This window comes from Macrotis lagotis, chromosome 5 (assembly GCF_037893015.1).
Source record: "Macrotis lagotis isolate mMagLag1 chromosome 5, bilby.v1.9.chrom.fasta, whole genome shotgun sequence".
Taxonomy (NCBI): Eukaryota; Metazoa; Chordata; class Mammalia; order Peramelemorphia; family Peramelidae; genus Macrotis; species Macrotis lagotis.
Window position 1 is genome coordinate 26,215,530 of NC_133662.1, and position 12,520 is coordinate 26,228,049.

Here is a 12,520-nt window from a genome sequence, read left to right on the forward strand (position 1 = left end):
TTTTCAAGAAGGAAATTCTGAAAGAAAAAATAATAAATAATTGTAATGAAAACAAGATTTATCTGAATAGTCTCAAATGGATACACAGGAAACTCATCGACAAATTTAGTTTATAAAAAGAACTGAATAGAAGATGGAAACAAAAGGATGAAGATGAATCTTATATATAGCAAAATGAATGGGAGTCTTGTAAATATAGTGTCAGGAACACTAAAATTCAAAATGAACTGAGGCTGGAAGGGGAAGCTAAGAACAAGAACAACCAAAAGGGGAGAGGGTTTTTTTTGATTTGGTTTGGTTAGGTTTTGGAGGGGGGTGGTTAAATCTATGTTGGAAGAAAGAAGATGCAAGATGTGGTAGCCCTTCGCTCTAAGTGGAAAGGATTATAAATTAAAATAGAGAGGAGGAAGAACCTTCAGTTTTATTTTCTTTCTTTCTCTGCAAAGGAGAAATGAACTCTGTACTCTAATGGCAAAACATAAAAGAATATATAGGGAGATGGCATGAGAGATAAGTAAGGAAATTATAAAAGAGAAACTAGCTTCTATGGATGATTCAAATTCCCCAACTAAGAAGAAGAACACCTTTAGATTGTAAGAGGACTAGGAAATGTCATTTCTGGGACTCTGGCAAGGATGTCTGAGTGATTGTGGAAAACATGAGTAGTTCTAGAGATGGGAGAAGGGAAAAAGTTTTGCTTAACTTTCTGTAAAATGGAAGATAATATAATATAATCTGCGGGTCAATGATCTTGACTTTCATTCCTGAGGAAATGCTGAAAAATACAATCAAAGAGATGGCTGGAAAACATCTAGAAAGGGACCTGGTGATTACAAAGAGCCAGAATGATTTCATCAAAAACAGATCATGCCAGATTAACCCCATTTGTTGCTGTTGCTGCTTTAAAACAGAATCACTTAACCAGTAGATGAGTGGAATGTTGTGGAAATAGTTTGTATAGATTTTATTGAAACTTTTGATAAAATAACTTTTACTATTTGTGTGGAAAGATACAAATTAAATGATAATATAATTGGATGAATTCTGCTTTAGTGGGATGAGCATACGCAAAGAATAATGTTGTTAATGGTGCCACACTACTGGGGAAAGAGATTTTTAAGAGTACTCCAAATATCTGTGCTTGACTTTGCACTGTTGAATACTTTTATCAAATACTTGAATTGAACAAAATATTAATTAAATGAAGTTAGAGATAAACAAAGTTTTGCTCTTGGTTATAAAAGTCAACATCATGGGTATAAGATTGAGGTATATGAATAGACAGAAAAAGATATTAATATTTTAGTGGTCTGTAATCTAGGTATAAATCAGCAATGTAGAAAGCAAAAAAAAACTCATGAGAATTTAGGCTGCATTAAGAGGAAACAAAGTTTCTAGAAAGAGAGATGAAAATCACCAAGAAGTACCCAGATAATATTTGGGGGGATATGGCATATTGGGGATATTTTTGGTCATTGGGTTAAAATTAATGGCCAACTAATTCTATTTCAGCTTGCAAATCTTTATCCTCTGAAAGATCCCAAAATGATCTAGGAAGCCTAAATTGCCCTTTTTTGCAAATTTTACCCACTGCTTCTGGTTCTTTCCATTTGAAGTCAAACTGAGCTAAGCTATTTTCTCCTTTACCTGACAGCCTTTCAAATTATAAGAAAAATATCATATTCTCACTGCGTCTTCTGTTCTCTTAGGCTAAACAAGTCCAATTCTTTCAACCAATCTTCAAATGACTGGGATTCAAGACTCCACCATTTTGGTTGTCCCACTCTGAACATTCTCCAGACTGGCAATTTCCTTGAATCATGTGGCCAGAACAAATATAAAACTCTACATGAGGTTTGGTGAGAGGAGAAGAACCAAAAACAATGGGTGAAATTTGCCAAATTTGCCAAAAAGGTCATTTATATTTGATATCAAAAATGACTTCCTGGGGCGGCTAGGTGGTACAGTGGATAAAGCACCAGCCCTGGAGTCAGGAGTACTTGGGTTGAAATCTGGTCTCAAACACTTAATAATTACCTAGCTGTGTGGCCTTGGACAAGCCACTTAACTCCATTTGCCTTGCAAAAAAAAAAAACTAAAAAAAAATGACTTCCTAATAATTTGAGTTCTCCAGAAGAGGACTACTTCAAGAGGTAATGAGTTCCCTCTCCTAACTGATCTTTAAGCTTCCACTTGTCAAATATAGTATAGTAAGGACACCTTTTATATAGGATATAAAATTGATGAAGGATAAGGTGTTTCCAACTTTCAAATTCTGTGATTCTCTGAACTACTGTAAAATAATTTGGCAAACTATGAAGAACAAGTGTTATTACATAGGGAACAACTACTACTGGTTGGTTGGTTCTTATCTTTCATTATTGAAGACAATCTAATGAGATTAGGTGAATGGAAGAAAATAGTGTATAAATTAATGGAGAAGAAAACATATTTACTTTATTTGAGGGGGGAGAAACAGAGGAAATGGAGGAAAGTTGATAGCTCTGAATTAAGAAATTGTCAAAACATTAGTATTAAATTATTTTCTCTTTTATTCATTTTATTTTGTGAAAAATAAAGAATTAACTTAAATCAGCTATGAGAGGAAGTTTATCATTCCCAGATATCACTTTATTTCTCAAAAAAGAGTAAGGGCAACAGTGTCTGATTCTCATTGTTTCAGCAGTTGGTCTCTGTAACTAAGGCATAGTAGGATTCTTATAGCTCTAGAGCTTATAATGAACTGTTAGTGAAGGTGAAAAAAGGAACAAAATTCTAACATTCCTTTCTTCCTCACCAAGATAAGTACAGGCTATCCCCTCTTTGTACCCAGATTTAAAAATCACAAAGAAATATCTTTATCCTCCCTCTATTTAAAAATCTTGCATATGATTTTACATGGCCTCTTTTAAGATTTTCTTCATTATACTCATTCTTTCCTTAGAATAGAATTATGATCATGAATAAAACAGATAAAATAACTTTTTACCTTAAGAAACAATCAGGTATCTGACTCCCATATTGAAAACCGTCATCATAATTCTGAAAATATTCATGGAATTCTTGAATTTTCTTCTGGGTTGTTGGATATAAGCCTTTGCCAAAAATAATATTCACTGTGACAGGATACAAGGTATACCTAGGAAAAACAAGCAATCAATCATAAGAACCAAAGTTCATGGTTGTAGAGTTCAGAGGGACCTCTGAAGTCAAATAACAATATACAACCCCCCACTATAAGTACTGTAGTAAATCAGATCATCATTAACAAATAATTACTGAACACTATGTCCTGGTATCACTTCTTCTGATCCTTTTCTGTGAGCTTGCCATAAAACAGTTTTGTTGGCAAGTGTATGTCTGGAATTCTAACAATGTGTCCAGTCCATCACAGTTGCACTCTCTGTAGTAATATTGGAATACTAGTCAGTTTAGCTCAAGAAAGGACCTCAATGCCTGGTATCTTCTGCCAGGTGATCTTCAAAATCTTCCTAAGCCAATTTAATGGAAATGATCCAGTTTCCTGACATGGCACTTTGACTATCCAGGTTTCACAGGCATATAGCAATGAGGTCAGCACAATAGCTCTGCAGACCTTCAGTTTCACAGTCAAATAACTCTTGTCTCTTACTTTATTTCAGAGACTCCCAAATACTGAGCTAGCTCTAACAAAGAATGTATCAACCTCATTGTCAAGGTGTACCTCCCTAGAAAGGATACCACCAAGGTAAAAGAACTTATCAACAGTATCCAAAACTTCTCCATTTGCCACAACCAATGGTTCTACATATGGATGGTGTGATGCTGGCTGATAGTGCGTTTTCTTAGTGTTAATTGTTAGACCAAAATGAGTACAAGCAGCAGAGAATCAATTCATATTTTGTTGATTCTCAGCTTCAGAGGCTGAATTGAGTGCACAAACAGAAGATCCTGCTCCAACACTCCCTCTCCTTTGGTCTTGGCTTAAATTGAAGAATTTGCCATCAGTGGGGTAGTTGACCTTGAGGTCATGTTCATCCTCAGTGAAGGAGTTTAATAACATGGCTGAAAATATCATGCTAAAAAGCATTGGAGCAAGGACACAACCTTGTATCATTCCATTGGTGATCAGAAAATCACACAAGAGCATGATCCAGACCCAGGAAAGCATGCCACCATGAAGCTGACATACAGGACTGATGAACTTCTATGGGCAACCAAATTTCTACATAATCTTCCATAAATTCTGATGGTATCAAAGATCTGATATACAAACCTCTGTTCTGCTACTGGCATTTTTCCTGGAGTTGTTGGGAAGCAAACACCAATGGTGATTGTTCCTTGACCCTTTCTGAAGTCACACTGCTTCATCTTCTAGGTGAAGGATGAGCCTACTGAGAAGGACTCTAGCAAGAATATTACCAGCAATGACTAAAGGAGAAATATCCACGTGATTGTCATAGGGCGATCTGTCCCTTTGCCTTTACAGAGATGAATAATGGAGGCATCCTTGAATTCTTGCCATATATAACCTGGAAAATTTCAATTTGTGGATGAGAAATGGACCTCCACCTTGTAGATCTCAGTTGGAACAGAATCAGCACCTGATGCTTTGCCACTTGAAATGAACCTAATGACATTCAAAATCTCTTCTTCAGTTGGAACTTCAGCTAAGGACAGATTGACTTCAACTTGCAGTAAACAATGAATGGCTTCTGCAATGATTCATGATAGTCTCTTATAAATACTATGGAAGTAAACAGCCCATCTCTCTAGGATCATGTCGTTAACTTTAATCAATGTTGGTCCATCAGCACTGAGTAATTGAGATGACTCATAGGTCTTTGGCCCATAAATAGCCTTCAGGATATCATAAAAGAACTTTAATTTGTTACTATCTGCATTTTAAAAATGAATTTCAGGGGTGGCTAGGTGGCACAGTAGATAAAGCACTGGCCCTGAAGTCGGAGTACCTGGGTTCAAATCCAGTCTCAGACACTTAATAATTACCTAGCTGTGTGGCCTTGGGCAAGCCACTTAACCCCATTTGCCTTGCAAAAACTTTAAAAAAATGAGTTTCATCTGCCTTCTTACTGAGCCAAGTAAGATTCACTTATACTTCCCTTTTAATAGAATTAAATGCTGCCTTCTTAGAAATGGATGAACTATTCTGCTGGCAAACCCTGTGGATTTCTCATTTTTCATTTAGTCGCTTCTGTATTTCTCCATCATTTTCATCAAACCAGTCTTGATATTTGCAAGTGTTCTGACCCAGAAGAGCAACTGAGTGCTGTATACCAGATCTCTGAAAGCCGCCCTCTCTTTTTCTGCTCCATTGTTGTCAATTGTGTATTTGTTCAGTTTTCTCTCCAAGTTAGCAACAAATTGTTCCTGCTTAGAAAGACACTCTCATCTCTTGACATTAATTCTTTTGCTAGTCATTTTGCCATGGGGTTATTTCTTTGATTTAATGTGCATATTTAGCTTGGAGAGGATGTATCTATGATCAGTCCAGCACACTGCACCACACATCACCTTCATCACTCTCACATCCTATCTGTCTCTTCTCCTTAAAGACATAGTCTATTATATGCCTATGTTTATTGCAAGGGTGAATCCAGAAAGTTTTATTCAATTTAGGTAAATGGAAGAGTGTTTGTGATGAGATCATGAGATGCACAAGTCTTCATTAGCAGGTGACCATTTGCTGTTGCTGTTTTCAACTACAGTCTTCCCAAGGACTCCCTGCCATGTCTGGAAATCTGAGCCTACTCTTAGCATTAAAGTCACTCAGAGTTATTATCTTGTCCTCATTTGGTACAATGATGATAAGGATCTCTATGTCTTCATAAAATTTTTCTTTGACGACATCAGGGTTCATCATGGTGGGAGCATGGACACTGATGGTGGCATGACATTTTCCTACAAGTGGCAATCTCACTGTCATGAGCCTGTCATTCACTCCTTTTGACAGACATTCAATCTTGTTGACTAGATTCGTTTTCATTGCAAAACTTACCCCAGATTCACAATGCTCCCCTTCACTGTGACCACTGCAGAAAAAACAGCTCCAACTTCAGTAAGCAGGCCTTCATTTGCCAGCCTTGTTTCACTCAGGGCTGCTATTTGGATATGATACCTGCTGAGTTCTCTTGCAACAAGAGCTGTTCATTTTTCAGGTCTATTGGATCTTGTATTGTCTTTGAGTGTGCACATATCCCATGCTCTGATGGAATCTCCTTTGAAGTTTTTGTAGATTTTTTTATGTCTCCATCACAGGGTGAGATCCCTGCCTTGGTAATCAGGGCTGGGTAAGCAGACAATTTCTAGGGCACCTTTTCTAATCCCTTCATCAAACAAATAAGTGAGCAGTGTGATCCTAAAAAGCTCAGTTATCAGAGGGCTGCCAAATCCCACTGCTGCTTCTAGTGAGAAAAAGACACTTTGGTCTGCACCACCTGCATTCAGGGTTGTGACTACAGCTCCCAGTGTATCTGCACCTGTTGCTTCATCACTTGCCTTCTGCCACAGGACTTTGAGATAGTAATGGTAAAGGGATGTGGGTGCTATCTTTTGATTCATGCATTAATTGGATTTATGATAGGGAATGAGGAAGGAAAAGACCTCTGGCCAATCTGCAAAGCTAAGAAGAACTAACTTTCTCTTATTGGATATAGATATCAATAAATATTAGGATCAAAACAAGAAGAGTACTTGGGTAGCTACACTTGTTTTTTGGTACTTTTTTAAATTTTAAACTTTAATACAAAATGAGAAAAGAAAAAATTGCCATGTACATAGCAGATCATAAGAGAGGATTTAATATAAAACAAATACATTGTCAATTCAAGAAAACCTATATAATAAATATTACACATTTTTTTCAAAGCTACCCAGGCTTTCTTTGCTTCTTCTTGCTTTCTTCCCTTCCCCCCCTCCTTAAAGTAGGCTACAATAAAGGATGGATGCATATATATGTGTATATAGATATCTACAAGCATATACACATATATATATACTCATACTCATATATATATATATATATATGCTTTCTATCCTATTATCTTTCTCTTCTTATTTCATAAGTCCAAGTCTTTCCATGTTTTTCTAAATCAATCAGTTTATCAATTCCTATGCCACAGCAAAATTCCAGTGCTATCTGAAAGATTGCCTATTCCTTCTATTTTGGGCTAGATAAGTTTTATTGTTTATTCAATTTAAAATAATCAAAATTATTCTTTTTACATTTCAATCATGCTCATGCCTTATAGTGTAGTTTAAGGTCTGATACTGTTGACTATATCCCCTGGTTTCTTTGAAGTTCCTGATCTTTTGGTATTTTTTTCTAATTCAGTAAAATAGTTTTTTTGGTAAGTAAACTGGGATGACACTGAATAAATGAATAGATTAATTACATAAAATTTTCATCTTAAAAATTATATTGATATTTCCTACCCATGAACAATAAATATTACTTCGATTATTTAGATCTGAGTTTATTTGCAAAAGAGCATGCTTTATGTTTATGTTTATATAGTTCCTGTGTCTGTTTTGGCAGGAATATACTCAGGTATTTTATACTGTCAAGGTATTTTAAATAGTACAAAATAATATTGCTGACATATAGTATCTTTTTCTCTTTTGGTTAAATCTATTTTAATATTAACTTTGACTGAGATCATAATTATTATTCCTGCTTTTTACATATTAAATTCTTTTCCTGACCTTTATTTTGTCTTTTTTTTAATCTCTCATTTTTATAATGTTTCTTGAAATCAACATGCTGTTTAAAAGTTTTAATCTGCTATCCATTTTACAGGTAAAATCACCCCATTCACATTCTAAGCTACAATTACCTTTCTTTAAGTTTTTTTTTGTAAGGCAATGGGGTTAAGTGGCTTGCCCAAGGCCACACAGCTAGGCAATTATTAAGTGTCTGAGGTCAGATTTGAACTCAGGTACTCCTGACTCCAGGGCCAGTGCTCTATCCACTGCACCACCTAGCCACCCCTGCAATTACTTCTAATGTATGTTCCTCACTATCCTTGTCACCCTACTTACCTATACTTCTTCACTCCTCTGCTTTATTTTTTTAAATTTCCAATTTAATTCTTTATTTTTCTTGTTTCATGTAAAAAGATTATTTAACATTCATTTCCATCATGTAAAGTTCAAAATTCTCTCCCTTCTTTCCTCCCCACCACCCTTCATTGAGAAGGCAAGTAATTCAATATAGATTAAATGTGTAGTAAAGCAAAACATTTCCATAATAGTCATGTTGTGAAATAAAAGATAGATAAAAAAGTTAAGAAAAATAAAGTTTAAAAAAGTATACGTCAATCTATATTCAGTCATCATCAGTCCTTTCTCTTGAGATGATGGATAGCATTTTCATCATATGCCCTTCAGAGTTGTCTTGAATCTTTGTATTACTGACAATAGCTAAGTCATTCACAGCTGATCATCTTAGAATATTGCTGTTACTTTGTACACAGTACATAAGCTCTTGTAAATCTTTCCAGGTTTTTCTGAGAGTATTCTGCTCATCATTTCTTATAGCACAATATTATTTCATCGTAATCACATACTACAGTTTATTCAATGATTCCTCAATTGATGGGCATTCCATTAATTTCCAAATTTTTGCCAACAGAAAAGAGCTCTATAAATATTTTTGAACATATAAATCCTTTTCCTTTTTGTTTTTTATCTCTTTGGGGATGCTGATCTAGTAGTAACATTACCAGGTCAGATGGTATACATGGTTTTATAGCCCTTTGTGTATAGTTCCAAATTCTCCACAGAATGGTTGAATCAGTTCTCAACTCCACAAAGCATTAATATCTCATTTTTCCCATATTTCCTCTAACATGTCAAACTAATAAGCATGACATGGTAACTCAAAATTCTTTAATTTGCATTTCTCCAATTAATAAGACTATTTCTTTTCCATATAGTTACAGATAGCTTTGGTTATTTCATCAGAAAACTTTTCATATCTTTTGATCATTTATCAACTAGGGAATGTCTCTTACTTTTGTAAAACTGACTTGATTCTCTTTATGTTTGAGAACTGGGCAGAAAAAAACTGTTTCAAAATTTTTTCAGTTATTTCTGCTAAGTCTATTTCCCTCTATCCTATTTCCCCCATTTATTCTATTTGTTCTTCTTTCACATGTCCCTACTCAAAAGTGTTTTGCTTCTAACTACCCTCTCCCCCAATTTGTCCTCCCTTTTATTATTCCTCTCCTCTTCTCTTATATCCTGCCCTGCCTACTTTCTTGAAGGGTAAGATATATTTCTATACCCAACTGAGTATGTACACCATTTCCTCTTTGAGCCAGTTCTGATGAGAGTAAAGTTCACTCACTATCCCCTCAATTTCCCCTTCTTCCCCTCCACAATAAAAGTTTTTCTTGCCCCATTTTACGTGAGATAATTTACCCCATTCTATCTTTCTGTTTCCCTTTCTCCTTGTACATTCTTCTCTCATCCTTTAATTTTATTTTTTTCGGATATTATCCCTTCATATTCAACCCACACCAGTATCCTCTGCCTATAAACTCCTTCAAATTGTCCTAATAAAGAAAAAAGTTCTAATTTAGCAGTATCATCATTCCATATAGAATGTAAACAGTTTAAATTTATAATGCCCCTTTATACTTCTCTTGAGTCTTGTATTTGAACATCAATTTTCTGTTCAACTCTGGTCTTTTCATTAGGAAAGTTTGAAAGTCCCCTATTTCTCTGAATGTCTATCTTTTCTCCTGAAAGAGTATGTTCTGTTTTGTAGTGGATTCTTGATTCAAGTTCTTTTGCCATCCAGAATATCATTTTCTAAGTCCTAGTATCCTTTAATGTAGAAGCTGCTAAATCTTGTATTATTCCAAATATGGGTCAATGATACTTAAATTGTTTCTTTCTGGCTGCTTACAATATTTTTTCCATGAACTGGGAGGTCTGGAATTTGGTTATAATACTCCTGAGAGTTTTCATTTGAGGATCTCTTTCAGGAGGTAGATTTTTTCCACTTCTATTTTTATCCTCTGGTTCTAGCATATCAGGGAAGTATTCCTTTATTGAAATATGATGTCTAGGCTCTTTTGGTGATCATGGCTTTCAAGTACTTGAATAATTTTTAATTGTCTCTCCTGGATATATTTTCCAGATTAGTTATGTTTCCAGTAAGATATTTCACATTGTCTTCGGTGTTTTTATTCTTTTGCTTTTGTTTTATTTTCTACTGATTTCTCATAAATTCATTAGCTTCCATTCCAATCTAATTTTTAATGTATTCTTTTCTTCGATGGGCTTTTGTATCTGTTTTCCTTTTGGCCAATTCTACTTTTCAAAGGAGGTTTTTGCTTCAATGAATTTCTGTGCCTCTTTTTCCAGTTGTACAATTCTGCCTTTTTTATGGCATCTTCCCCCCCATTAGCTTTTTGTACCTTTTTTTAAAACCATTTGTCTTAGTCTGTTTTTAAGGTGTTATTTTCTTCAGTATTTTCTTGTGTCTCCTTTGTTGTTAATTCATTTTTCATGATTTTCTTCCATCTATGTTTCCTTCCCAATTTTTCAAAATCCTTTTTGAGCTCTTCCATGGTCTGTGACTAATTCATATTTTTCTTGGAGGTTTTGATATATAGGAGCTTTTACTTTGTTATCTTCTCCTCATTGTATGTGTTTTTATCTTCCTTGTTACCTAGTAACTTTCTATGATTAGATTTTTTTCTGTTTTTTTTCCTGGCCTATTTACTTGAAATATTAGTTCTTTGTTAAAGAAAGGCTCTGCTTCCAGTGCACAGAATAATACACTGTCCTAAGCTTCAGGAGTTTTGTGCAGCTATTTTCAAAGATACTGCTAAGGACCACTAAGTTTTCAGTTTTTCCCAAGTGGCATGATCTAAGGAGAGTGTGTTTACTACTCTCTTATCCTCTTCTCTGGTCTATGAGAAACCACAAACACTCTTTTCCTTCCCTGGAACCACAAGTGGGGTCCTCACTCCACTTTGGCCATAAACTCTGGTGTGCTTCCTCAACCGTGGGACTGCCACTCAGGACTGCAACCCAGTCATGATTGCAACCCAGATCTGAGTATATGTGAAGCACCAGAATCCTGAACTCAGGTGCTAGCAAAAACATGCCTGTAATCTTCCAACTAGTTGTTTGACTCCCCTGCCATCTATGGGTTGAGAGCTCTGCCTACACCTGGTTTGCAGGGGCTGGGTCAGTAGGACTTTGTTCCACTCTCACCCAGGCATGACAGACATTTCCTACCAATCTTCTAAGCTGCCTTGGACTGGAAAATTGTTTCACTATATCTTTTTTATGAGTTTTATTATTTGAATTTTTTAGAGTCATTATATAAAGGTATTTAGAGAGGTTCAGAGGAGAGCTCAGGTGAGCTCCTGCCTTACTGCACTATCTTGGCTTCTCCTCCATCTATCTGAACCTCTGCTTTACTTCTACCTACTATCTTACCCTTCTATTCCTTAGCCTACCCTCTAAAAGTCCTTCCCTTATCTTTTCCCTCTACTATATCTTTGTCTTATTTCTTTCTAATTCTAGAAGAATTTTTATACCCTTCTAACTACATACACTTTTTTTAAGAATCACCCCATCATACACAATTTAGTTCAAACCTTCCTTTCAAATTAACCAAATAATGATGACAGTCATAAGAGTTTTAGTGTTAGCTATACTTTTTGAATAAATGCATGTGGTTATATACAATATTTTCAATACTATACATTATAGTTAGGGAAGTTTCCCCCCACAAAGTAAGTAAATAAGGTAGAATTCTCCTGTGCTATAATGAAATGATGAAATAATAAAAAGTGAAATGAGCCAAACTAAAAGAATAATGGATACTGTAACAACAATATTGGTTGAAGAATAACCAAATCATCTAGGTTATTCTGAGTAATTTAAATACTCAAATTAATGAAAAAATGACCTATGAAGGATAAAATAGAAGTATGTATATTTATACATACCTGTGTCTATATGTGTATATGTTTAATTTCTATACACCTGTGTCTGTATGTGTGTATGTTAAATGATAGTCTTGCAAGTGTGGAGTGAAAAGGGGCACAGGAAGACATTTTGGAACTTGAATGAAACAAAAATTAAATAAATAAAATTAAAATTTCTTAAAAGGAAGTAAATAAAAATGGGGAGTGGATAAACAATAGATAAATACATAGATGAAATAATGAATGAATAAAAAACCCAGCATATCCAAAGTACAATTATCCCTGACACATAGTGGGGGGTTAGGGGCACAGTGTCCCTACAATCTGAAAAATCTGAAAAAAACTTTTTGACTCTCCCTTTGTGCTAGAAAAGATGTCTGAATTTCTTTTTCTCTTATGGAGTATTACAGTCTTATTGTAAAATTTAGGTTGAAATTATATAATGCTATACATATATTTTATGCATTTTTGAATCTTTAACCTTTTTTTCTATGTCATTTAAACTCCAAAAAAATTGCCACTGAATTTATGTCATCCCAAAATATATGGAAGCCACAGTAGGAAAA

At 35.0% G+C, this 12,520-nt stretch overlaps 1 protein-coding gene across 1 annotated transcript in view; it reads right to left on the minus strand.

Moving 5' to 3' along the window:
* CYP39A1 (cytochrome P450 family 39 subfamily A member 1) overlaps nt 1-12,520 on the minus strand; it is a 134,422-nt gene that overhangs the window by 103,669 nt on the left and 18,233 nt on the right. Inside the window, exon 4 of the mRNA XM_074237105.1 lies at nt 2,990-3,139. Coding sequence (XP_074093206.1) covers nt 2,990-3,139 — 150 coding nt within the window. The remainder of the gene's footprint in view (nt 1-2,989; nt 3,140-12,520) is intronic.